The sequence below is a fragment of the Nansenia antarctica genome (genome assembly GCF_963989245.1).
Source record: "Nansenia antarctica genome assembly, chromosome: 6".
Lineage (NCBI taxonomy): Eukaryota > Metazoa > Chordata > Actinopteri > Argentiniformes > Microstomatidae > Nansenia > Nansenia antarctica.
This window is the reverse complement of record NC_137676.1, coordinates 48,238,953-48,264,808: the sequence shown is the minus strand read 5'-3', so window position 1 is coordinate 48,264,808 and position 25,856 is coordinate 48,238,953. Positions and strand designations below refer to the sequence as shown.

The following is a 25,856-nucleotide window of genomic DNA, read 5'->3' as shown; positions in this document are numbered from 1 at the left end:
CAGTAACAGCACGATTTACACAGAATACAGAATACATACAAATCCAAAGGCAGATTAAAGTACTGTGTTAATCACCATGTAATCTGCAATATCTTCAGGTGAATCCCCCTCAGTGTCAAATTTAAAGGTCACCATCTTGTTACTGTGAGTCTCAAGCTGGCACTCCACCATATTGTCCCCACTGCCGGACACCTATGGAATTCAGGAAGACATATATGTTTGTTTAAGCATGTTTAAGCAATTAATTAATTAACAATTATACGTGACATGGTCTGGTTAAAAAGTTGAAGAAAATATGTTTATTTGAATGTTGGTACACCTCAAACTAAGGAGAATATTGCTCTGAATCAAAACACACGCAAAACAGCTGCTAATCGCTAGCGGCTAAAAAGCAACATCACTATGAACATCTAACTGCATGTTTAGCACATCACAACACGTTGATAGAGCATCAACATGCTAAAAACACATAACTTCACATAATTAGATCACATAATCCTTGCTTTTGAACACGTCCTACAACGTAAGTTTGTTTACAAGCCATGTATCACTTACCCAGTAGCCTAAGGCAGACGAGACAGTGAATCCAATTCACATATTATAAGTATTTAATGATCCTAAAACTGTTGTTTGTTATATCAAGAGGGTTCTTCAAAACTTCAACTTTGGTAATATGCAAAGAAAAACGGAAAACACATAATAAAAAAAGCTTTTTGCCGACATGCGGCCCTTTTCACCATACTGTGTCACATATTGAGACTCAGGTTTGGCATACCTGGAGCATGCTCAGTTGGAAGTGTGGCCCTTTTTCTGGTCTCTGATAGGAGGGTCTCCTCTGAGACTTCACTCTCTCCAATTTCCCATTGACCAGCTGAAGAGATTCATCTCCATTGGCTGGGACAGAACTGTGGGACATGCAGGCAATGTCCATGTTCATAATGAAAAGACAGATCAAAACACTATTATCTCCATGATCTATTAATCAACAGCTGAAATCCATTTATCATGCATTTACTAATTATTATGTAAATCTATTGTTGCTAGAGTTACTATTGTGAAGAGTGCCAATAATGCAACTGTCAAAAAAGGGTTTGACAGTTCAGATCTAAACAAACTGTAGTAATGGGAGACATACCCAGATGAGTAGTGTCTCTCTATGCTGGACTGGTTTGGATTCTCCTGTAGAGACACACATATGGAGAGAAAAAAAGAAATACCAATTAGTTGAAATTAAATTTAAATGTATTAAATGTATGTTAAACAAAAATAAAGATACTGTATATAACACATAAAATCAATGGAAATGATGATAGTTAAAAGACAACTATTTTTGGCCATAGCTCTGGTTAGTTAATTAGAAATAACTTGCAAGTGCAATTCAGTGGAAAAAGAAGTGTCTCAAACATAATTGCCATTACCATTTCATAGAAGAAAGCGTATGTATCCTTGAATTGCTTTCAATACCTATGCTTATAATTATAACAAGCTGATCTGATTAGTGTATGCAGGTGTATGCTTCTGTACCTGAGCAATACCCAGCAGGATAGGGTCACAGTCTTGTAGCGAGGTTGGGGGCAGCAAGGGGGCGTTAGAGTCAAGCGGTTGGAGCATTGCAACAGGAGGGGAACAGATGGGGGCCACATCAGCCAGTCCTGGCAGAGTGAACTGCCCCTCAGTTGGGATGGACTGCTCTGGGACAGGGCCAGCAGGATGGAGGGATAGCAGAGACATGGGGTGCGAGGAAGTATGAGAGGGGCTGAGGGGCATTTGTGGAGGAGGGAGGGCTGCATGGGTTAGAGGAAGTTGTTCGACAGTTCCTGCAGTCTCAGTGTGTGTCTGTGTGTGAGAGTGTGCCAGTAGCTGGGCGTGGGTCTGTGTCTGGGGGTGCGCCTGAGCCTGGGTGCTTGTCTGTGTGTGTGTGTGAGCAGCTAGGGTCTGCTGCTGGGCCTGGTGCTGATGGGATGGAGGAGGGCCTGCTACTACCTGACTGTAGAGGGGGAGGACTCTGGCCTGGGTCTGAGACACATTAGAGGGCTGGGGCACCAGATGTGGGGGCATTTGAGGCTGGGGGGGCATTTGACTCTGATCGAGAAGAATGGGGGCCTGCTGAGGGGGAAGGGCCTGCTGGACGGGAGCAGGGGCTGTCTGAGCCTGTTGAAGCTGCTGCTGCTGTACTTGTGGAAGCTGCTGCAGCTGTTGATGGTATTGCTCAATGGGCTGAGGAGGGATGGACTGGATTATTGACTGTGCAGCTGCACTTCCTGTGGGCTGCTGAGCCTGCATGACAGGCTGTAGCTGGGCCAGGCCATGAATATACGCCTGTCCAGTCTGTTGTATAAGCTGTGGTGCAGAGACCATTGTAGTGGGGTCCATGACAGTGGCAGAGGCAGCCATGACAGTTCCAACAGCTCCCATTGATCCAGAAGACATCAGCATTTGTTGATACTGCAGGACTGGCTGCTGCTGCTGTTGCTGCTGCTGTTGTTGTTGCTGCTGTTGCTGTGTAACTTGTGTGATGTCCTGTTTCTGATGGAGTGACTGCATGGTTTGGTGGGTGGGCTGAGGGGCTACTGGAGCATACTGTGCTTGTAAAAGGCCAGCTGGTGCTTGGGCCTGGAGCTGAGGTTGGACCAATCCTTGTATCAGAGCACTCTGCTGCATTGGGGCCTCATGTTGGGTGTGACTATGGATTGAGGCAGTGACTGGAGGTTGAACATGAGCTTGGCTCGGCAGAGGCATCATTTGTGTCTCGAGAGCTGGGATCTGGCCTGGTGGCTGTACCTGATTAAGTGTTGGGTGCAGAGGCTGAGTCTGAATAACTGACTGCACTGGTATCTGAACCGGTATAGGAGGGGCCTGTATTGGAACTTGGGACTGAATGGGTTGAATTTGCCCCTGGATTGGGGCCACCACTTGAGCAGGCATTTGAGTCTCAATCACAGTCTCTGGGAGTGTGTGCGGAGGCTGAGCCTGAAGTAGCACTGGGACATGACCTTGGCTCTGGGGGTGAGATTCACTCTGACTCTGGGTAAGAACTTGGGCTTGGATTAGGGCTGGTGCCTTGATGTGAACCTGTGACTGAATCTGTGGCTGAATGGCTATTGGACTCTGACCCTGGGTGGCCATTTGAGCTTGGACCTGAATCATTTCTGGGGCAGCTAGAGCTACTATGGGGAGCTGTGGCTCAACCACAGAGCTCAGGTGGTGCTGCTGGTCAATGTATGCTTGCTGTTGCTGGATTAGCGCTGCCTGTTGCTGTTCTTTTAGTTGCTGCTGTGTTACACTTGTGTGTGGTTGAAATGAAGCAATATTCTGTTGCTGTACCATACATGACTGCTGCAGATCAATTTGTTGCTGTTGAATTAGAGTCTGCTGCTCACACTGTTGCTGAATGATTGCAGTCTCTGGTTTCTCACTTTGCTGTAATTGAATAATGGTGGGTTGCTGCTGCTGTTGCAAACTCTCTTGCTGTTGAATCTGGTGCTGCTGCTGTAACAAAGCTTCAAGGTGCAGTTGCTCTGCTTGTTGTTGTTGCTGTTGTTGTACTAACAGAGCTTGCTGTTGCCTTTGTTGCTCCATATGTTGTAAGATAGCTTGTTGTTGCTGCTGTTCCATTTGTTGTTGGAGTTGGATCTGTTGTTGTTGTTCCATTTGTTTTTGCTGTAAAAGAGCTTGCTGCTGCTGTTGTTGATGCTGTAGTTGTTGTTGCTGTACAATTGCTTGCTGTTGCTCCATGTGTTGTTGTACTACAGCTTGCTGTTGTTGTTGTTCTAATTGTTGTGACTGGGTCTGTTGTTCTAGCATTGCTTGTTGTTGCTGTTGTTGTTCAATTTGTTGTTGTAATTGGCTCTGTTGCTGTTGCTCCAGTTGTTGTTGCTGCTGTAAAAGAGCTTGTTGCTCAAATATCTGATGTTGTCGGAGAGCTTGCTGCTCCTCCAGTTGTAGTTGTTGTAGTTGTGCCTGTTGTTGTTGTTGTATGTAAGCTTGCTGTTGTTGTTGCTCCTGTTGTTGTTGGTGTAAAATAGCATTTTGCTTTTGTTGCTCCAATAGTTGTTGTTGAAATAGAGCTTGCTGTTCTTCTATTTGTTGTTGTTGTAGTAGGGCCTGTTGTTGTTGCTGTAGTAAAGCTTGCTGCTGTTGTTGCTCGAGCTGTTGTTGTATATATGCTTGCTGTTGTTGTTGTTCTGTTTGTTGTTGCAACTGGGTCTGTTGTTCCAGTATTGCTTGCTGTTGCTGTTGTTGTTCAATTTGCTGTTGTAATTGGCTCTGTTGCTGTTGGTCCAGTTGTTGCTGCTGTAAAAGAGCTTGTTGCTGTTGTCGGAGAGCTTGCTGCTCCTCCAGTTGTTGTTGTTGTTGTTGTAGTTGTGGATGTTGTTGCTGTTGTTGTTGCTGTTGTTGTTGCTGTAGTAACAATGTTTGTTGTTGCTGCTGCTGCAGTTGTTGCTGCTGTTGTTGTATCAAGCTCTGGTCATGTAGATCAATTTGCGATTGCGGTACATATGCTTGAGGTTGCTCCACTGGCTGCAATGATAAAGCTTGTTGTTGCTGTTGCTCCATGGATTGTTGCTGTTGAAATAAGGCCTGCTGAGGATGTTGTTGCACATGCTGCTGTTGAACCACCATTTGCTGTACATATACTTGCTGCTGTGGCTCAGTTTGTTGCTGTTGGATTGCCGTAGCTGAATGGGGCTGTTCTATCTGTTGCTGTAACATAACCGCCTGAGGCTGTTGATTAACAATTGCTTGTTGATGCTGGAGCAGATTAGCCTGGGCCTCCATTTGCTGTTGCTGTGGTAGAGTTGCCTGTGGCTCCATCAGTATCTGCTGCTGTTGTTGTTGAACAATGGTTTGCTGAGGGATCAAGGCAGGCTGTGCTAGCTGGGCTAAAGACTGGGGTACAATGTCAGATGGCTGCATGGGAGTGACAGGCTGGGTCTGCTGAGGGAGGGGGACCATGCCCCCAACTAGTCCAGTGGGATCTCCCGCTGCGATTGGAGTACTAAGGATATTGATGGGTGCTTGGGGGGAGACTGGAGGTACATATGACTGTGAGGGGGCATTTGAACCATGTGGAGGGACAGTTTGTGATCCATCTGAATGGTATGACTGAGATGATTTGAGGTGCAGGCATGATTTGAAGATGATCATCATGGGCAAATGGAGCATGATAAGAGGTGGGAAAGAGGTAGTGGTGGAGAGAGAAGGTAAGAGTAAGTGGCAAAGGGGCATTAATCATCAAAGGATTGCAAACAAATGTTTAGAACATGTAGCATAAGCATACAATCATGAACGTTTTCATTATCGTTAAAGAGCAACTGATACAATAGTTAGCTTGAAAGATGAATAGTCTGTATCATGGTTAAAACTGTGGTGGGGGAACTAGTTATATTAAGCCCAGGAGAGTCAGTGAATGAGAATATAATAGACACCATTTCCAGACATCCACTTACCTGAGAATAATGTTGTGGTACACCTGGTGAGACCTGTGTTGCTATAGGAACCGGCTGAATGAAATTCTGACCACCACTTTGACCAATGGACATGCTGGATCTTCCACCACTCTGACAAACAGGCACATTTGTAGCCCCTCCGCTCTGACCTACTGGGAGCATTTGTGGGTGAGCCACAACCCCAGTGTTCTGCATTGCCTAAAAATAGATAATAATAGAAATGTAAATTAACATGAGCAGGGTTGTTGAGTGAAGACAAGGTATGATAGTTCATTTATAAACACAGACTCACAGGAACAGCTGTAGGGAGGCTGGGTTGAGAGTGGATATATGACTCCCCTTGCTGAGGATATGCCTGGCTCTGTCCACTCGCAAACGACTCACAGCTGACTGAGCCGATGCTCTCACCTTCTGAATCAAAGACAATGAGATGCATAGAACAAGACATATACTTTACAAATTGTTTCAGTATAATGAAAGTAAATTCAATTCTAGGATTGCCGTCAAACCAACTAATGGCGCTTTTCCACTACCGTACCGTACCTTACGTGAGCCCGGTTTGTTTTGCTTTCTCCACTGCCAACCGAGCCGTACCGGGCCGAAGTACCCATGCTGGTTTTAGCTACCCTTCCTGACTAGGAGCGAAAGGTACTATCCGTGCCAGGCTGTGTGTGACGTGTGACACTAAAGACCGTTGATTGGTCAATGGAAATCGTCACAACATCGTCATCCCATGTTCATAGAGTTCACCGCTAACCGCCATTTTTAAATACCACAACAGATTTCGCTCTCGGAAAATGTTAATAATAAAGATTTGAAAAATTATGAGAACCATCTTATTATCTTAGTTTAATGTCATTTCAATGCATCATATAACTTTTTTTTACAACAAGCATAACAAAAAAATGCTGTGCCTATGCTAGACCGTTCCACCGTCCAGCACGCTTCATCATACCCCTTCTAAAACTGCCATCCCCCCTTTCCATCCCTTATGTCATTTTATCAATGAATGTGGTATTACTGCTATTTCAAAATTTAGTTTTGCCATATCGTTTTTGGAGTCGTGTGGTCGGCGATTGGGTGCGTTTTTTCGATAATGATGACGCGGACACCCACACATTGTGGTTTACTTAATACTGTTCAGCTGCACTTGAGGTTACATTCAATGCATGACTTGTGCTATATAGGCTAAATAAAATTATGAAAGCGGCACGTAACATCCATATGCTGTATAAATAAAGACTACCAGCAAGACACCGGAGCACTCGTATCTGCGCGTTTGTCACAGGGTACAAGTCACCCTGTTCCTCTGCAACAAACGCGGAGATTGTATGAGCGCCCCGGTGTCAGTCCAATGGAAGCGTCAAGCACAGCCTTTCCGTAGAAATACATCGCTCCCTAACGTTAACGTTATATATCTAACGTTACATGTTTTAAGGCTGATCTGTGCATGATAGTGCTGCATTTTGCCATAATTGAAAAAATCAGGTGTAGTGCTGAGGCACAAATGTGTACATTTCAAGCCTGCAAACTGCGACACTTTAAATGAATGTGCAATAACACTATGTGCAATATGACAACCCTAGTCGTCTTATCTGTACAGTATAGTATAGTGGATAGTGTACATAGCCTTTATTTATGTAAACCAGCTCCTTTCCCTTCTTTTTTTTTTTTTTTCCTAGCACAAGGGGAGCCACCCCTCCCAAATGTCGTTGTTTGGTACCTGTACTATAGCAATGACAATAAAGACCATTCATTCATTCATTCATTCATTCATTCATAATTCTTATCGCATTTCCCCCCGTTGAGCTGTATAGCGGCACTTATTAAAGTGAAGTGCTCTTATGACACTTAACTCCTCCTACTGTCCCGGCTCGCTCCAGGTCTGTTGTGTATAATGGAGAAGCGTTTCTGAAAGTACGGTACGGGTAGGATACAAATGCGTGCCGTACCGTCCCGTACTGGTCTGGTCAATGGTCATGTTAGTCCAATTTTGCTCCATGTTAGATTGAGTTATCTACCTCAGTCATGACCTGTACAGTCATAGATCTATGGTAATCTCTAAAGGTCCAAAGGCTCTGCTGATGTAGTACTGTACCTGGCAGGCCTGGGGGATTCCCACTCTGAATCTGCTGCTGCCTGACATGCTGGTCCACCTCTGGCAGCTCCTCAGTCTCCCCCTGCCCCCCTCCTCCCCCACCTGTCATCCCAGCTGCCATGGCCCCCAGTAAGGAGGAGCAGGACGGGTGGGAGCAGGCGTAGGCGGTGGAGTCCCTCCTCTCTCCAAAGCCCTGCTGCTGCTGTTGCAGAAGCTGCTGCTGGCGCCTCTCACGAGACTTTTTGATGAGGGTGACGCGGTCACGGATGGACTTGCCCACCACCTTGGCATCGCTCTCGTGGAAGAAGCCTGACTTCACCTGTGGTGGAGAGAGAGAGAGGGGGGGGGGGATAAGTTAATGCATCAGAGGTACGGAGTGGAAATATAAGTCAGAGCTACCAGCCAGAAGAGCATGATTAATAGAATGAGGTTCTCACCATACATCAAAGCTGTTTTGACCAACAGTCTTCCCTCCACCTAAACCCTAGAGAGGCCCTCCTACCTATTCCTGCTCAGACCTGCCCTGCTCTCTCTCTCTCTGTAAGTCTCTCACCATCTCCAGAGCCACCTCCTCTGCACTGTCGTTCTCCAGGTCGTAGCTGAACTCGATGGCCTCATTGTCCTTGTGCTTGCCTTTCAGCTTCTTGGGCTCCTCCACCCAGATCCTCAGAGCCAGGCAGTCCTGGCACCCCGTGTCCTCCTCTGCCAGCTCCACCCGCACCCCTGTGTCCTCCCCAAAGAACGCGTGTGTCAAGAGGTCCCGGACGGAGAGCCTGCGGAGATAGAAAAAAAGCAGAAACAGATAACGTTTGTGTGCTCTGTTTATGAGAGGCAATGCAACACATCATGTTATAAGAGGAAAAAAAAGGCTTACCTCTGGCTCTTGTTCTGACGAATGCAGCCCTCAATTATCTCTTTAATCTCTGGGTCGTTGACTTTATCAAAGCTTGCTGGTTTTATACCCTGCAAAGAGAGGGAGCGGGGGGCAGAGTGTACAATATTTGTTATTGAGAGGACTCCTACAATGGAGTAGTAATCAGAAAGAGGTCATGAAAGAAACCTGACATTGCAGTTTTCGCACCCAATTCACGAAAGCACAGCCAGGCTAAAGGCCAAAGTAGCTATCTATAGTCTCAGACTTACGCTGGTGACTTTGCGGTAGATCTGCGCTGCATTCTGGCACTCTGAATAGGGGTACTCCGAAGTAGCCATCTCCAGCATGCACATCCCAAAGGCATAGACGTCCACAGACTCGTCATAGTGCTCCTCATACATCTCTGGAGCCATGAACTCAGGAGTGCCTACAAGACCGTCACATCTCAGTCAATGTCAGGACAATGGTGCCAACGACACCTACTGTCTCACAATAAGTATCTATACTACAACATGTGTTTACTGTAGTAAATCATTTTCTATCTTGGAAGGTTTAGTTTGTTGTCGGGATGATAGTTCTTAACAGTAAATATGCTTGCTCTGAGGTCAAACCCTAAAATGCCACTTAACAAAAAAACAATTAACAGCCACCAGCTAATCTATGGTTTTACAGTTAGTGCTGCCATTATAGATTTTTGATTGACGTTTATCTGAATAACTCTATACTCATGGGCATTGCCTCTGGCTTCTGAGAGTTGTGCAGATAACAGCTCCATAGGGAAATGCAGTTGAGAGACCATCCAGATTCCCAGTGCCATTTCACATCCATTACCTATGACACTCTTGGCAAAAGAGGTCCTCATGAGGGTGGCCAAGCCCAGGTCACCAATCTTCACCGACCCCGTGGGCCCTGTGATGAAGATGTTGTCACACTTGAGGTCGCGGTGCACTATAGGCGGGGTCCGCGTGTGCAGGAACTGTAGCCCCTTCAGGATCTGCCTGCACCAGCTCCTCAGGACCTTGGGCTTCATCACCTTAAAGCGCTTCAGGTAACTGTAATTAGAGGGGAGGCCATGTTTGTAAACAACAATAACAGTTCAAATTAAATATGGACCGCCCTTTCAACCATTTCAACAGTCCAAGGTCATGTAATTTAGACATTTAATGGATAAAAGTGTGAAAATCATTGATAAGATTCATAGTTTCAGTTAGAAGTAGTTTGCACTAAGCAAGGGGAGAGAGAGGAGGGTACTCTATTCTGAATTGTCAGTGCTATTCCATTGCAGGCAAAACAGGGCGTAATCCTGAATAAGGTGCATGTTGCATAATGTTGCATAATGCAAAATTGCTGCCGTGGGATGTATGCTGGCATAGAGAGGGGGTGGAGGGGTGCACTGACGTTTTGAGTGTCCCAGAGGTCATGAGCTCGGTAACCAGGACGATGCACTTCTTGCCGCGGAGTACCGACTCCCAGGAGTCGTAGAAGCGCACAATGTTGGGGTGCTGAAGTCCCTTCAGCATCTCTGCCTCCTCCTTGAAGCGCTGCTGCTCTGCCTTGGTCAGCTTGCGGTCCTGAGACACACACACACACACACACACACACACACACACACACACACACACACACACACACACACCGCAGGTTAGACCGACTGTGTGCATAGACCAAATGAGTGCAGAAGTCTTCAGTGTGTAGTACTACTAATATTGTACAGGAAAATAAAATGTACAATTTGGGGTATTTAGGTCTACATTAGGGCAGGTTTATACTGCAAGCGTCAACCTCAGTAGCGTGTGTGCGTTTTGTTTCACCGCACATGTTAGCGGGTTAGAGAGCGTGTCTCAAGCATGTCTCACGATGGCTGCCACGGCACACCAGCTAAAGTTAGACTCTCACCTATTTTTTCCGTATGCCGCGCGCATTGCAGGCAAAACTCAATGTACAAAGATAGGGCTGGCAGTAGCAGCTCCGCATTTAGAGCCACAGAAGACACACAGCCAGTAGGGAAGTCGCAAGAGTGAGAGCTGTAGATGTTCCGCTATGCATACGGTACACAGGCATGCGTGTACACAGGCGTCCGGTGTGTTCAAGGCTTTACAGAGGCCTTGCAGGTTCATTCTCAAGAAAAATGCATTGCCTTTGCATTACAAATCCATTGCCTTAACCTGAACTTGATGGGAAACATATTAGGAGCTTTAGTTAGTGCTGTCAACAACAGGCCCACTACTGGAGAACTGTGCTAGAAGAGCCATTTGCAACCATGTTTCACTGCCTGCCCACTACCACTAGGTGGTGCTAGCAAAATAGAGTTGCATGACTTGAAGAGACAACACCCAACCTCAGCCTATAAAAAAATGCCTGCTGCATCTGCCATGCTGTGATTGCCCCAGTATGGCGGATGCTGCAGAAATCCTTCCCCCTGACACAGCATCCCACAGGAGCAGACCAGGTTACAGCCTAGGCCCTCTGTTGGCTACTGGCAAACACTCTGGACACATCATAGGATGAGGATAGGATTTAGTTTGGTAAACTAATAAAACTGTATAAATGTGTTCTGAAATATCAAACCAGAGTAAGGATTTGCTTGCATGAAATAAAAAGGCTACTTTGAATTAAGTTAAAGAAACAATAGCTCACATGTTTCTCTGTATCATTTGCATTTCGAATAAAAATGGCACTTCTATCAATTGATAAACTTTAGTTCAATGTTGGACCAAAATGCCTTCAACAAACTATAAAATCATGAATCATTTAAATGGATCGAGTAGTAATTCCATAATGGTGGTTCTCCTTACAATTGTGTACAAATAATGGATGGGGGTTTGTGGTCATTTGACCTTTGTTGACCATGCCACTTGCCTCTCTTGGGCATTATTCAACGTCTGGTCACAGTCTGAATTGTGTGTGACATTACCATATGGTAGCCTAAAACAAACAAAGAGCCTTCACTGGAGAAAGAATAAGAAACAATATCATCCCCTTGTAGGCCTAAGACGTGGGATGCCTGACATTTCAGCCTGACACCCCAAACATAGCATTCATAATATTTTGCTTTCCATCATTAACCACTTACATTTACTTAGAACACTTTGTTTATATGAGTAGTCTGAATGGATAGGCTAGCTAGCCTATGATCTACTGCAGATGTTTCAATGTGAATAATTAGATTTCAGTGTAATACAGTGTCCTTTCATTAAACTCCCCCCTGCCGTCTCCCTATGTCTGCCTCTGTCACTGCATCATCTATTCCAAGATCCTCTCCATCGATTCGACAACCAAATGTCCTTTTCTGGAAGTAGTGGTGAAGGCCACTTCTCCCCTCCCCATGGCTATGTGAAGCCTTCTCCCTCTCCCTCTCCCCCCCCTCTCTCTCTCTGTCCCTCTCTCCCTCTCCCTCTCTCTCTGTCCCTCTCCCTCTCTCTCTCTCTCTCTCTCTCTCCTTTATTCTCTGGAACTGAGCATCACAACAGTGAGAATGCTTCATTATCATAACTAAAAATAAGAGCCTCAGCTTGGGACTTGCCCTCTCCTCCCTGCTGCTCCGTCTGTCTGACCGGCTCTGTCTGGGTCGGTGTATTTGTTTGGGTCTGTCTGGGTGTCAATGGGTGTGTTTCTGTCCCAGTATGTGGGTGTCTCTACGTCTCTATCCAATCCTAACCACATCCGTCTGTCATGGTGTAGTTTGAGTATCACTCTGTCTGACTGTAGACACAGGATGTCTACTTGAATGTCTGACTACTTTCCTTCTGTATCCTGCTCTCCCTTATGCATCTATTGTGCCTCTCCCGAGTGTCAGCTCACACAATAGTCCGGTCAGCAAAGGTCAGAGGGGTCAATTATTATCATTATCAGTCATGTCACTGTGGCCCAGACAAGCTAAGATACACAAACCATCAGACAGACAGACACATAAACACCTGCTCTACGCAATAGGAAACAAGATCCTCAAGTGCTGCATGAATAAATGATAGTTCCCCATTCATTATCAATACTGCATACCAGAATGTTAGACAAGGGATATGTATGTACTGTAAACAAAAACAACAATAACAATTATCATTTGCTTTTTAGCAAAGGCAAGCATTGATAATAATATAATAATCTATGTGGAAAGAACACAGAATGTTGACCAAAACATAAAGGACAAAATCAAAACATGGAAAGCCACTGCTAAATTGACCACAAGAAAAATGGAAGAGAGCAACAGAGTAACAAAGAGACAGAAAGTGAGGGAGAGAAAAAGGGGGGCTATGAGGCTATGAAAGAGCCCTATTGTGTGCAGGTTGTGGGTGTCCTTCTGCATTCTACTAAGTGGTGCGATACATATGGAATATCTACGCTGCTCCTACTCTTCCTAGCATAAATAAATCATAATCTACAATAGCTAATATGTGTGTTAATTTAGTTTAATGACTTGTTGATGATTGTGAATTACAGTTGCACCACTTTGCTGGTTGTAACACAGCTATTTTGAGCACCTCCACCTGTAACAGTGTAGCAGCTCTCAGAGAAAACATGGAACAAAGACATTACATAACCTGTGTACATGCTCTAATCGCCTGTACGGTCAGTTTGGTAATTGATGGCTCCAGTCGCAGGCCTGTAACCCCGTTCCATAAAAAGACTTGACCCTGCCTGCCCCGAGCCACACACGTGAGACTGTTTTGGATCAGACACCTGTTAAGGCAGAAGGTCAGGCCCTGGTTTAGGTAGGCTCATAAAAACACTGAGCAGACAGCGTTTTAAAGCCAAGGCTTGCTTGAGAAAATGGGAAAACAACTTGGTTTGTAGTTGTGAAGGACCTCGTTCTCAGGCCTCTCCCTCTACAGTGCAATCCCTATTTGACTGACACTGAAGTTGTAGATACACCTCAGACTGATAGGCTTACAGTATCTTGATAATAAAACCAGGCAATATTTTTTTCCAAAGAGAGAGAGAGAGAGTGAAAGGAGGAGATCATTCACCTAACATCATATGATGTGAATGGTAGCTATGCAGCCTCCAGGTAACCAGCTCTCCAGGTGAAGCTAATTCTCTGGGCATATGGACATGTCTGCACACATCAGCTAGTCGGAGTGTGGCTGTTATAGTGTGGGAGTCACCTTTTACGGGTTGAGAATGTGAGGTGGCTGGTTGCTGAGATTAGATTACTGTAATCTATGGGAGCTCAGACTAACAAGATGAACTGGTGGAAAAGGGCAGATCTCACTCGGATTAGCACACAGGCCAATGGGCCAAGTTCAAAAGGCATCCCATCACAGATGTTTCTAGTTATGGCCTTTTATCTTCTATTAGTGGGGGTTTTAGGTAACTAAACCGACAGTGAAAAACAAATATATAATAAAAAAACTAATAATAATTCGTTTAAAAAATATTTTTATTTATTAATTGTTATCATACTGCCTCCTGCTGAGATTTATGACAGGCAAATATTATTCACAACTCTTGAGTTCAGGGAGCTCCTATGATCAATGTCTTAATTACACACTTGGGTTTGACTTTAAATTAAAGCTTGAAAGCCTTATATTACGAGAAATGTTGGCTGCATACAAAGCACCTACAGTACAGAAGCAAGGCTATAGCCTTCAGAAGAATAGTGTTAAGTAAAGGTAGTTATCTGTATTGGCATTATTCTCAATAACTTAGACACAACACTTGCGCTTGAAATTCCATCTGTAGTAACCTGTCATGCTTTCAACTAGGGAAACAATAGTTAGTTAGCTCTTCCCTCAAAAATGTCCTCAACTTTTCCCACAGCAAGCAAGGCTATCATGGCAACCTTTACTAGAGTAAAACACAGCCCTAAAGGCTGTTTCACTGGTCCAAACTTGTCATCTGATGTCTTGATCCTGGGCAGGTTACTTATGCTAGACTACTCTAGCTCCATTCAGCCATCCCCAAGCCTGGCTCATTCCTCTAGCTGTGGCATAGCCTGTTGTTGTGTCAGCCCCTGAGCTGGGCCAGTCTGGTTTGACAGGGTTGAGCCAGTCGAGTTTCTGCCGCCCGAGTTGTGCTGTCTGTGCAGGGTTTTTGTTCCAGCCTGACAGGCACCCACTGTAATTAACTCCCTGGATCACTCTGTATACTCACTCACACAGACAAAGAGAAAGACACACATACAGACACACAATTGTACACAGATATTCACACTCAAAAACTCTTGTGCACGTGCACTCACTCGCTTGCACGCACACACACAAACGCACACACACACACACACATTATTTAATGTGATAAATTACAGCACAAATGTTAGCAAGAGGGGATATATGGCTTTGACCTTTGAACACAGAATTCTCGAGGGAAGAGAGAGGAAGGAGAGCATCTTTCAATATGCATTAGTATAGCTAATCCCCAGTTCTGGAGTGCCTTCCATTTCTCTGTGGATACAAGAGTCGTTTCTAACTGCTCACTGCGCGTACAGTATGCTCATGGACAGTGCACATCTCAAGTGTGTTGAGCTTGTACTACTGGTGTGTATCCATGTTAATTTCCTTGAGTTTGTCTTTGCAATCAAATAGATGCAAATAATATGGTCTATAATGATAGAGAATAATTCAACTTACAACAAACCACTTCAATGACCTGCATCGATATAGATCTAGCAATCTCAAAATATGATATATGATATGATATATGAAGATACTACTGTATGATTAAAAACTATCTCACCTGCAAACTTTTGTTAACACGAGAGACACTCACTGCCTTATATCTTGGAGACTAGATGTTTGTCTGAGTGTCAATTCGAGAAGCATTTGGTGGCAAATAGTTGTCCCATGAGGTTATGTCCTAGTTTTATTATGCTGCTGTTTGCATTGAAAAATGATCAGTATTTATATTTGAAGCCTTAATCGTTTATACACAACATTGCATATTGTCTTCCACTGCAACAGCGGCCTTGACATGAATTATCATTACCGCTACTACCAACCATATCAATTCTAATAATCATCATCATCATCATCATCATCATCATCATCCATCCTAATCACATCTTCCTTTGATACTGAGAATTCACATTAGGCTACAGGAATTCAGCAAATGAGGGAAATATTGAAAATAAACAAGTCACAAGATATATTCTGTGTATTGGGTGTGTATATGTGCTAATGGCTCCACCCGTGTGCGCATGTGTGTGTGTGTGTGTGTGTGTGTGTGTGTGTGTGTGTTAAATTAGCATAACCCACACAGCCACTCTCTCTGGGAGTGATGCCATGTTAATCCTCTGTTTGGGTCATCATTCTCTCACTCTGCTGCCCCCCCCCTCAACACACACACACACACACACACACACACACACACACACACACAATTTCCCTCTATCTATCTCTCTCTTTCTCTGTTTCTCTTTCATATGATAAATAGTCCAGTTAGAAAGTGGAATAGGAATAAGCAGAGCCAAATCCAAAAGGTTAAACAGTAATGTTAAACAATTAAGGGACAATGAGCATGTCTGTCCCAAGTATTGTTTCACTAAGTTCAAATCATGTATCATTCAACATTGTGGGAGCATAAAGTGTTCGGTATTTGTGTTTTTTCATTGTTTTCAAAACCATGTGTCCCAGCTCTTGCCTTACTCCTGTACTAAAAGTGCAAAGAGTTGCTGCCTTCACCAGTGGTACAATACAAGTCTTACAGCCATAGTAAGAGGTACAATAACCTAGTGATATCCTTTGTATGTGGAACAGACTAGCTTTACAACCTCAGTAAATCTCTTGTCAAAGATCTCTGGCTTTACTAAGTGCTTAGGTTAGGTAGTTGCCTTTGATGGAGGTACCAGTTAGAGTTGCTGCTGGCATTGTAAGTGATATAAACCAGAGCTGTTGTTAGGAGTGTGATTTAGAAGCAGGAGGGCAGGCCACGATGAAAGGTGAAGAGGTACAGTATTGATGGTATAGTGGTCTTTAATACTACAAGCAGTAAACACATGGAGTAGTTAAGGCTGTACTTTAGAATTAGCCCCAAACCAAACCCATCAAAGCGTAAGGTGAAAATCCTCAGGTAAATCCTGGAAAGCAAACAAACAACAATTAATATTCAGCAAATGCTAACACTACAGTAAAAACTCTTCATTCATATTCATCTTTCTCAAGAAGAACTCGAACAAATATTGTTTGATGTTGTAGGCAGAGGTCAGGGGGACGGCACAGCCTCTGACGCTGAGATAGAAGATCTGAGAGTAATCAAAGAACCAATCCAGAACTTTTTCATTTCAACAGTAACCTACTACCTGTCAAAGATCCAATCAGATGTTCTTCTTTTTAATGGAACATTTAGAAATATTCTTTGGGGTGCCCTGGGTGGTCTAGTGGTCTAGCACCACAGCCTACAGTGCACACATATGAAACGGCAGCTAGTGAAACCGGGAACAAGTCGGCAACCGACCGTGTTCAGACATTTATTCTGAAAAATGTTGTTGAAAATCAATGACACACTCATAATAATCCCCACTACTACCTACTTAGTGTAGAGTAGTGGGGATTACTCACCGAATCCATTGCATTGCAATATTTTGGCTTGACTAGCGAGTGTGTCATTGTTTTTCACGTTTCACGATTTTAAATGTTGAAATTTATTAAAATGTTTCAGAATAAAAGTCTGAACAATTTGGTTGGTTGCTGACTTGTTCCCAGTTTCACTAGCTGCCATATGCCTGTGTCGGCATGGGTTCAAACTACAGAATTAGCCCCAAACCAAACCCATAACTGGGGAGTCTTTTTTCACACAAAGCTTAGCTACCGAACAAATAAATTGGCAAATTCCACAGCTCTCTATTGTGATTCCAACAAGTCAAAGACACGTTTCTTTTATTTTCTCCTTCAAGTGCCTCAACTCCCACCAACATGTTGAGCCCACTTCGTTCAACATCCTTCCCCATTGCTTTACAGTGCAATCAATCATGCTCTCTGTGGGAAGAGATCAACATTTCTCTGGGTGCAGCACTTCATTTGGCTCTTAACTATTTCACAACTTCAGTGTGAATAAACGGTAGTCCCCATAGTGAGGCATATTCTCATGATGCTGTGGCATTTGTTGCTTTATTTGCTACATACACCATCATGCCCCACTCACCCTTATGTTACTGTTTGTTTATTATCATTGATAGGCTATTTTTTAGGCATCATTGATAAGGTCTATGTTGTGTTGTATTGGTGGTAACTGACAGTTCACGTCCAAAACAACATTACTGCTCAAGAACACAAAGAAAAGCATTGGCTGGGACACTACACTTTTCTAATAGACACAAGTGTATACACGACTTGCACCTTAACAGGAACATGTTGCTTTGGACTACTTTAAATAATTGTGTAATGTTAACTTCTTACTTTAAGATAGAACCCTCTTGTGATTTACATTGATCTCTTAATTACTGAGCTGATTTAAAGAGATGCTGCAGGATCTTTGTAGGCTATATGTTCAATCACTAGTTCTAAGGTTTGACACACAAGCCAAAAACAGGTCCCCAAAATAGACTGAAATATTGTCAAGGAATAACCTGATTGGACAGAGAGAGGGACACTTCCCCACTCCCATGAGCAAAATATTATTTCACAAAAGTTTTGATGGCCGTGAACTGAGTGCTGTGTGGTTTAATGAGATAGGAAATTAAATGTATTATATATAACATTATATCGTTAGCCATACAGTGAACAGGTAAGCTACATTTTGATGTAAAAAATGTGTGAACCAACAACACATCTGTCTAGGAGCGGCAGTGGCTCAGGAGGTATTTTAGCCTAGAGCACAAAATACAAAATTCCAACAATTGATTGCATGGCAATACAACTTTATTTTTATTTTTTATTATTATTATTATTATTATTATTATTATTATTATTATTATTATTATTATTATTATTATTATTATTATTATTATAGCTGTTTATAATTCAATGAAAAAGATGTTGGAGGTCACTGATGTTGGAGGTCACAGAGTTTCCAGAGGATGAATGGACCATAACTTCAAAGAATAAGAAACATCATTCTGTTTCCTATCAAGACATGAGCATGTCTGACGACTGTTGCACCACTATTTGGATTACCCATACAGTCCTAGGTTGGTCCATTTTGTCTCACTCACCCATACTCTTATTCAAAATGAAGACATCTGCTCCTTTTCTCACCCCTGTCTTCACTGTATGAATAGCAAGTTGACTACACACTGAGATTTTCCCAGGAAGAGGAAAGAGCTTCTAGGAATACTTCAATTCATACATCACATTATCTTTGTCCATCTCACTCCAATACAAACAACCTAGGATTATGGGCACTTAAAATCACACAATACATAGTTATGCAGTAGATACTTGCATCTCATTCCACGTTCTTCGTCTTTTATTAAATGATTTCTGGACCGCTCACATAATACTGTATGAGAAGAGATAGTATTGTGTGTCATAACCAACATCAAAACTTGGTGAGCTACTTGATATCATGGCCTGTAATGAATTAGAGTATGAATATCCTCACCTGAAGTTCACACCAGGCCACTTCCACCCAGGTCTCTGTGTCCAGGCCTTTGTAAACAGTCTTGAAGGCTCCCCTGCCCAGCTCAATATCAAACTTGAGGAACCTTCCTCCAGGAGAGGTGGCCACTGCCTTCATCTCAGCCTCCTCCTCCAACTCCCGGTCCCTCTCCTTGCCTGTCTGTGGGGGTGCGGAGGAGGGAGCGTCCTTGGCTGGATCCTGGGCGGCACCAGAGCTGGTGTCGTGGCCCAGGGCGGCGGAGGCTGAGGCGGTGGCCTGCTGCTGGGCACTGCTGGTGAAGACTTTGTCTGAGGCACGCAGCTCCAGGTGGGGGGCGCTGTGGGGGGTCTCGTGGGCCTCCTCCACCTCGTCCTCCTCCTCACAGATCTCCACGCTCTTCCTGAAGAAGCGCTTCTCTCTTCTCAGTCTGGGCCCGTGGGCCGCCGGGGACGTGGGGGTGGAGACGGACATGGGTCTGACAGGGTTCTCCCCCACCTGCCTGTTGTCCTTCCCCTCTCCTCCTCCTCCCCTTGGTCCTCCTCCCTCTCCTCCCCCAGCTCTCCTCTCCTCGGTCTGGGAGGAGGGGAAGTCGGAGGGAGTGCTGCGTGTCCTCTCCTTCTCTCGGCCGGCCCTACCCTCGTGCTCCTCCTCCCTCTGTCCATCAGGTTTCTCAGAGGAGTCGTCCGTGCCCGTGGGCTCTCCAGGGTCAGTTGCCATGGGGATTGCCCTTTCCCACTCCTCCCCCCCCTCCTCCTCCTCCGGCCCTCTGGTTCTCTGTCAGACCCCGTCTCTCTCTCTTTCTGTGGTCACCCTTTTAACCCTTCTATGTTCTCTAGCTGTTCTTCCAGTGCTGCTGGTGACTCGGGCCCTTCCCCCAACCAGGTAGGCTAACCCTCCCTCTCTCCTCTCTTCAGGTGTTTTACAGTGACATTAGAGGATAAGCACTAGGCTTTTCTCCTCCCAATACTAGTTTTCTGCCCTTACCTTCCTTCTCTCCATCTCCTACGTACCCTTTCCCCACCACCCTCTAAGGGCACTAGGCTGGAATAAAGCTCACCTCAGCCAACCCTACAGTAACAATGTACATACACAAAGGCAGAGGAGGGTCTTTCAAGTCTCTGAGAGGAGCTCGGAGCTCCTCTTAAAGATCCCCCTTCTTCAAAGCGTAAGGTGAAAATCCTCAGGTAAATCCTGGAAAGCAAACAAACAACAATTAATATTCAGCAAATGCTAACATTACAGTAAAAACTCTTCATTCATATTCATCTTTCTCAAGAAGAACTCGAACAAATATTGTTTGATGTTGTAGGCAGAGGTCAGGGGGACGGCACAGCCTCTGACGCTGAGATAGAAGATCTGAGAGTAATCAAAGAACCAATCCAGAACTTTTTCATTTCAACAGTAACCTACTACCTGTCAAAGATCCAATCAGATGTTCTTCTTTTTAATGGAACATTTAGAAATATTCTTTGGGGTGCCCTGGGTGGTCTAGTGGTCTAGCACCACAGCCTACAGTGCACACATATGAGACGGCAGCTAGTGAAACCGGGAACAAGTCGGCAACCGACCGTGTTCAGACATTTATTCTGAAAAATGTTGTTGAAAATCAATGACACACTCATAATAATCCCCACTACTACCTACTTAGTGTAGAGTAGTGGGGATTACTCACCGAATCCATTGCATTGCAATATTTTGGCTTGACTAGCGAGTGTGTCATTGTTTTTCACGTTTCACGATTTTAAATGTTGAAATGTATTAAAATGTTTCAGAATAAAAGTCTGAACAATTTGGTTGGTTGCTGACTTGTTCCCAGTTTCACTAGCTGCCATATGCCTGTGTCGGCATGGGTTCAAACTACACCCTGCTGACATACCCTCTCCACCTTACTTTCCTGTCTATCTTCACTATCTTTATCCAATAAAAAAGACAAATATAAGAGTGGGACTGCCCCACACAGAAAATAAGAACCTCTAAAAAAATAAGTAATTGAGCAATTATCCTCTCATTTTAACTGTAACTGACCGCCTAGCACACTTAAACGCTGCCGACCACCAACAATTTGTGTTGTTACTCACAGACATTTCCCCAGAGTCTATTTGATATCAAGTGTTGATTGCCTTCTTTGTAATGGGTTTTCTATTCCTGCAGTTATCTTGGTAGCACACAAAAATAAATGCTAGGCAATAGGCTTCTTTCATAATATTGGCACCAGAAAAAGGTCCTTTTAACCCACACAACTGATAATCAAATACTAACCAATACATCAAGTGCTAGAAATGTACAAACATTTACTTTTACTGTAAGGTGACTAATTGGTCTGCATTCATTCAGATTCAGTAGCAAGCACATGCAGCTCCACAAGTGCCCATGTATGGTGAGACTTGAGAGAATGTTCTTAGCCTTCAGAGGAAAGCAACCATTACATCTGCTAATTAAAACGCTCCAGAAAGCCTAATCTTTGTTATGGGCTAGACTTTGGCGTTTCAATGAAGAAGTCCTTCATAAAAAAGACTAGCTTGCTAAAGACTACCACAGTACATCATCAATCAAGTTTGTGAGTGTCTTGCAATTTTGTTGTGTTTCAAGTCCATTAGTCAACACAAAGCTGCTGTTTGGAATAGGCCTAGATCCTGATGATTAAAAATGGATGATGCAGTATGGCCATTTCACCATGATTAATTCATAAGCTGGGGGATTGTAAAATTGAGCTGGAGTGAACGCCACATACTGTAGCTGCACAATAAATGAACACAATCATCATAGTAATTAGGATAAGCAACCATTAACAGTTGACCTAATGATTGTTCATTCATCACAATGGGCTAGCTTTTGTTGCTCCATAATGGTCTCTTTTCAGCAGACAGTGAAACTTGGGCTGGGTGGTATACTTTTTTGTTGTTGTTGTTGTTGTTATAGCCTACCATTTGCCTGTAATTCACACTGTGATATGGAATTTTACTATACGGTCAAAACCGTTGTTTTGCTCGTCTTGTCATAACACATGCCGATTGATTGAGTGCTGCAACAAGTTTAACATGAATATAAGACGCTCTATGACACCATTGAAACTTTGAATCTCATCTGTAAAAAACAGCTTTTCATACATCTGACAGCGGAGAATATGCGCGAGACGAGGAAAAGATCATTTCCCTTCCCACGCCATCCTCTTTTCTGAATGGTAAAGAGACGCTATGGTGACAGGTAACAGGTTAGTCTATGCTAACACACAATGTCCGTAAAGAGGTGTCACTCTATCCCACTAATGCTATAACTCTCTCTCTCTCTCTCTCTCTCTCTGGTTACATCTTTATCTCTATGTCACTCTCCATCTGTCCCTGAGTGTCAGGTCTCCTCTCCCCTCTGACAGTCAATACCTAGGCTACCAACCTAGCTTGCAGCTTCTCTCTAACGGCTACTGCTCAATTCACCTTCTGGCTAATATTGAATCTGAGAGATACAGTAGAGCGAACCACGATGGACACACGTTCACTGCACTATGTGGATATGCACTGTTGTTTGTACTATGTTATGGTGTCTGATGTGTGGGAGGACCATTCACTATCAATCAAGCAGAGATGTAGACAGTGCAGCTGTACACCCCTTTATAGAGTTACTTCCTGGGCATAAGTATGTTGACAGATCGCTAACTTGAATGTATAGGATGTACAGGAAGAGTCAAAATCACACAGGGATGCGAAATCAGTTGTAACAAGCAATGTCATGGCGTATACAACAGGGGACATGAAGCACAAGCTCCAAACCATAATGTCCCATATTACAGAATTATTAATGCTCAAGTCATGCATGCTCTTTCTGAATAAAAGAACCAAGCAAATCCAACCTTCAATGTCAATACCTGTCACTCAAATGAAAAGAACAATAGGCTGAGGGTGAAGGATATTAGACTAATTGTTGGCGACACAACAAGGGAGGAAAAAGAAGAAGAGTTCCAGCTCTGTTACATTCCAGAGGCAGAGGCAGAGGCACTGTACTGTACTTAAACTCATACAGCAATAAGAACTGTTGTAAGCAACCCCCTCTGTATATAAAATGTACTCCACTGTACAGGACTTAGATTAATGGAAGGTATGAGGAAGACACTGTGTCTCCTGTGGATACATGCTGTAGGCCTACATGCTGTGCTGCATAGTCAAGAATTCAGATATGAGCCAGATACAGTCATAGTCACAGTCCTTTAAAATCACTCATTGATCTACTAGTCCTAGAAATAAAAGTAACTTGATCATGGTGTTTGACATATGAAAACTATGACCACAAACAAGGAAAGGGGAAAAGGTAGTGAAGGCCAGAGGGAACATACCCTACCAAGTGGGGGACAAGGTGGAAAACCAACAGGCAATAAAGAGAGGGAAGTACTCCTTTAAACAGGAGCTTATTTGTCAGTGTCCTCAGGGCAAGGAGTTCCCATGAAAGCCACATACCGGACAGAGTTATCACAGTACATCAAACACATTCAGTCCCATCTCTATCTCTCTCTCTCTCACGCACACACACACACACACACACACACACACACACACACACACAAGTACACATATGGACACTCACATACCCACACACACACACCATGTCCACACCATGTAAAAAAATAAATAATGCCAAAAGGAATTTCCTGACACCAGCCAAATGACCGCCCATGTAGGCAAATTGGTAACGCTCTGTAATAATAATAAGAGATATGGATAACAAACAAATTCAATTCTTAAAACAAAGCTTTTTTGGGGGGGGCGGGGGGGGGGGGGGGGTATGATGTGTGTTTTGTGGATGGATCAGATTCCCTTGTCGCTTGTCTCATCCATACAGACTAAACCTACAGTTAATGGAATTACATGAACTACATGAACTACATTCTAAATTCTGCCTACCCTCAAGGCTTCTACTGCAGATGGGTGTAACACCTGCAGTGCAGTCAGGTGTTAACTAAAGTCTGATCACTTTTTAAATGCACAGCAAAAATCATTCTGACATTTTCAGTTGAGTATTGCGAAACCCTTAACTTGATTTGCTCCAAAACTCCATTTAACCCTCTCTTAACTGATCTAGCAGAACTTGATCTCAATGTTTGGAAACTGTAACGCAAACTTGTAAAACCAAAACGCACCACATAAAGAAAACTCTCCATCAAGTGTAGGGGAGAGAGTTTCCCCCTCTCTCCCACAGAGTCACTAAACTCCAAACATAACAAACACGCTGCTACACCGCGCCCTCTCTGCCTCTCTCACTTTTTTCATCCCTCACTTCATGGGCATACACACATTAATCCCCTGGGACTGAACAGCCTCTGTAGATTTAGTGAGGCAGACAAAGGAGGAGCCAGTGGACTGTATGTGTGTGTGTGTGTGTGTGTGTGTGTCTGTGTGTCTGTGAAGTGGGGTGGGGGCTGGGATGGGGTGGGGGTGGGGGTGGGCACTGGCAGACAGAGACGTAAAGGGGTAAAGGGGGATATGAGGTACATAGATGAAAAGTGTGATTAAAAAGGGGGGACAGGAAGGGATTGAGGGTGAAGAGAGGGGACATCAAGGTTTCAAACTGAAAGCCGAGAGAAAGGGGGGGGAGAGAGGGATATATATATATAGAGAGAGAGAGAGAGAGCAAGAGAGAGAGAGAGAGAGAGCAAGAGAGAGAGAGAGAGAGAGAGAGAGACAGAGAGAGAGAGAGAGAGAGAGAGAGAGAGAGAGAGAGAGAGAGAGAGAGAGAGAGAGAGAGAGAGAGAGAGAGAGGGCGCGAGGGAGGGAGGGAAGGGGGGCTGGCTAGTGTAAGGGGTGGGAAAAATGTGTGTGTGTGAAAGAGAACAAGAGAGAGATAAAGAGAGGGGGTGGCATAGACAAAAAGGGGGTTGGGGGGATTTTCCCCTGATAAAATATGTGCCAGTGTTTGTGTGAATGAAAGCAGTGACTATAGCTAAATTTCTGCTTGAACAAAAACAACTACAGTTTTTGTAGGAAGGAGTGGGACACAGAAAACAGAATGAGAGATGGGAGTGGTAATGTGAGAGGTTACTGTAGAATGGGAGAGACAATGAGTGATGCAATTACATTAGCATAGTAAGGCTGTTTGACTGGGAGCACGAGAAGCAGGAGCTCAGTGGGTTTTGCAGACAACGATTTGCTCCAGGCACACAGGTTTGATGCCCCACGTTGACCCACACTACTGGTTCAGCCACGTCTGGTGGAGGGGAGTTAGGGGGGGCAACAGGGGACAAGGATGGAGGCACTCTCATGAGCTTGTTAAATCCCAACTCGTTAGCCCCTCCTGATTAATTATGTGAATACATACCGAAGCCACAATGGGAAAAATGTTGGACAGAGTTATTGCTGTCCTCTGACAGCAGGCCTAAATAAGGCCATCAAAAGTACAGAGCGCATTTGAGTTCATATTTCACTCTTACCCATCAGTTATTACACCTGCTCAGAGCTGATACGTATATAGGCTACCTGGATGGTTAGAGCACATTATGTTCTATTGATCAGAATCAAGTAACCATTGTTTGTTATTCACAAGCCAAATCCAAACTTGAGATGAGTGCATTGAACCGAAACTTATTTGATAGCCTATGTATAGGCCACATGCTTTATGCAAACTGCCCCACAGAGATTAAAGGGATTGGTGTATGGAGAAACAATATTAATGTAAGGCAAGCTGTCAGCCAACACAAAAATCTAGTCTTGAACTAAAGGGCTCTGGACTTGAGCAAAGCACCTGTTTTAACAGTGCAAGGTTCAAGGTCATGAACAAAAAACGATTAACTACTAGAATCAAACACACAAATGATTGTTCTCTTTTCATTGGGGAAAGCCAAGGCTGAAAACACAACTACTTTTGTCCAATCCAGGTCAAGCATGTGAGAGTGAGTGTAGGTAGCACACACAGTGGGTTGTTCTCTGCGAGCGCGCTGGAGAAAGAGAGAGAGGAGTATTATCTAACCCCCTTTTATTCTCCT

General features: G+C 44.1%; 1 protein-coding gene across 1 annotated transcript in view; it reads right to left on the bottom strand.

Moving 5' to 3' along the window:
- The window catches only part of wnk3 (WNK lysine deficient protein kinase 3), a gene marked incomplete at both ends in the record, with an annotated part of 28,198 nt that extends 8,589 nt beyond the window's left edge, over positions 1-19,609 (bottom strand). Inside the window, 13 exons of the mRNA XM_080534585.1 lie at positions 76-192; positions 776-905; positions 1,136-1,179; positions 1,525-2,340; positions 3,325-3,816; positions 5,743-5,861; positions 7,549-7,867; positions 8,102-8,321; positions 8,423-8,511; positions 8,692-8,849; positions 9,254-9,474; positions 9,821-9,993; positions 18,896-19,609. Coding sequence (XP_080390711.1) covers positions 76-192; positions 776-905; positions 1,136-1,179; positions 1,525-2,340; positions 3,325-3,816; positions 5,743-5,861; positions 7,549-7,867; positions 8,102-8,321; positions 8,423-8,511; positions 8,692-8,849; positions 9,254-9,474; positions 9,821-9,993; positions 18,896-19,609 — 3,612 coding nt within the window. The remainder of the gene's footprint in view (positions 1-75; positions 193-775; positions 906-1,135; positions 1,180-1,524; positions 2,341-3,324; positions 3,817-5,742; positions 5,862-7,548; positions 7,868-8,101; positions 8,322-8,422; positions 8,512-8,691; positions 8,850-9,253; positions 9,475-9,820; positions 9,994-18,895) is intronic.
- Between the last annotated feature and the right edge of the window lie 6,247 nt (positions 19,610-25,856).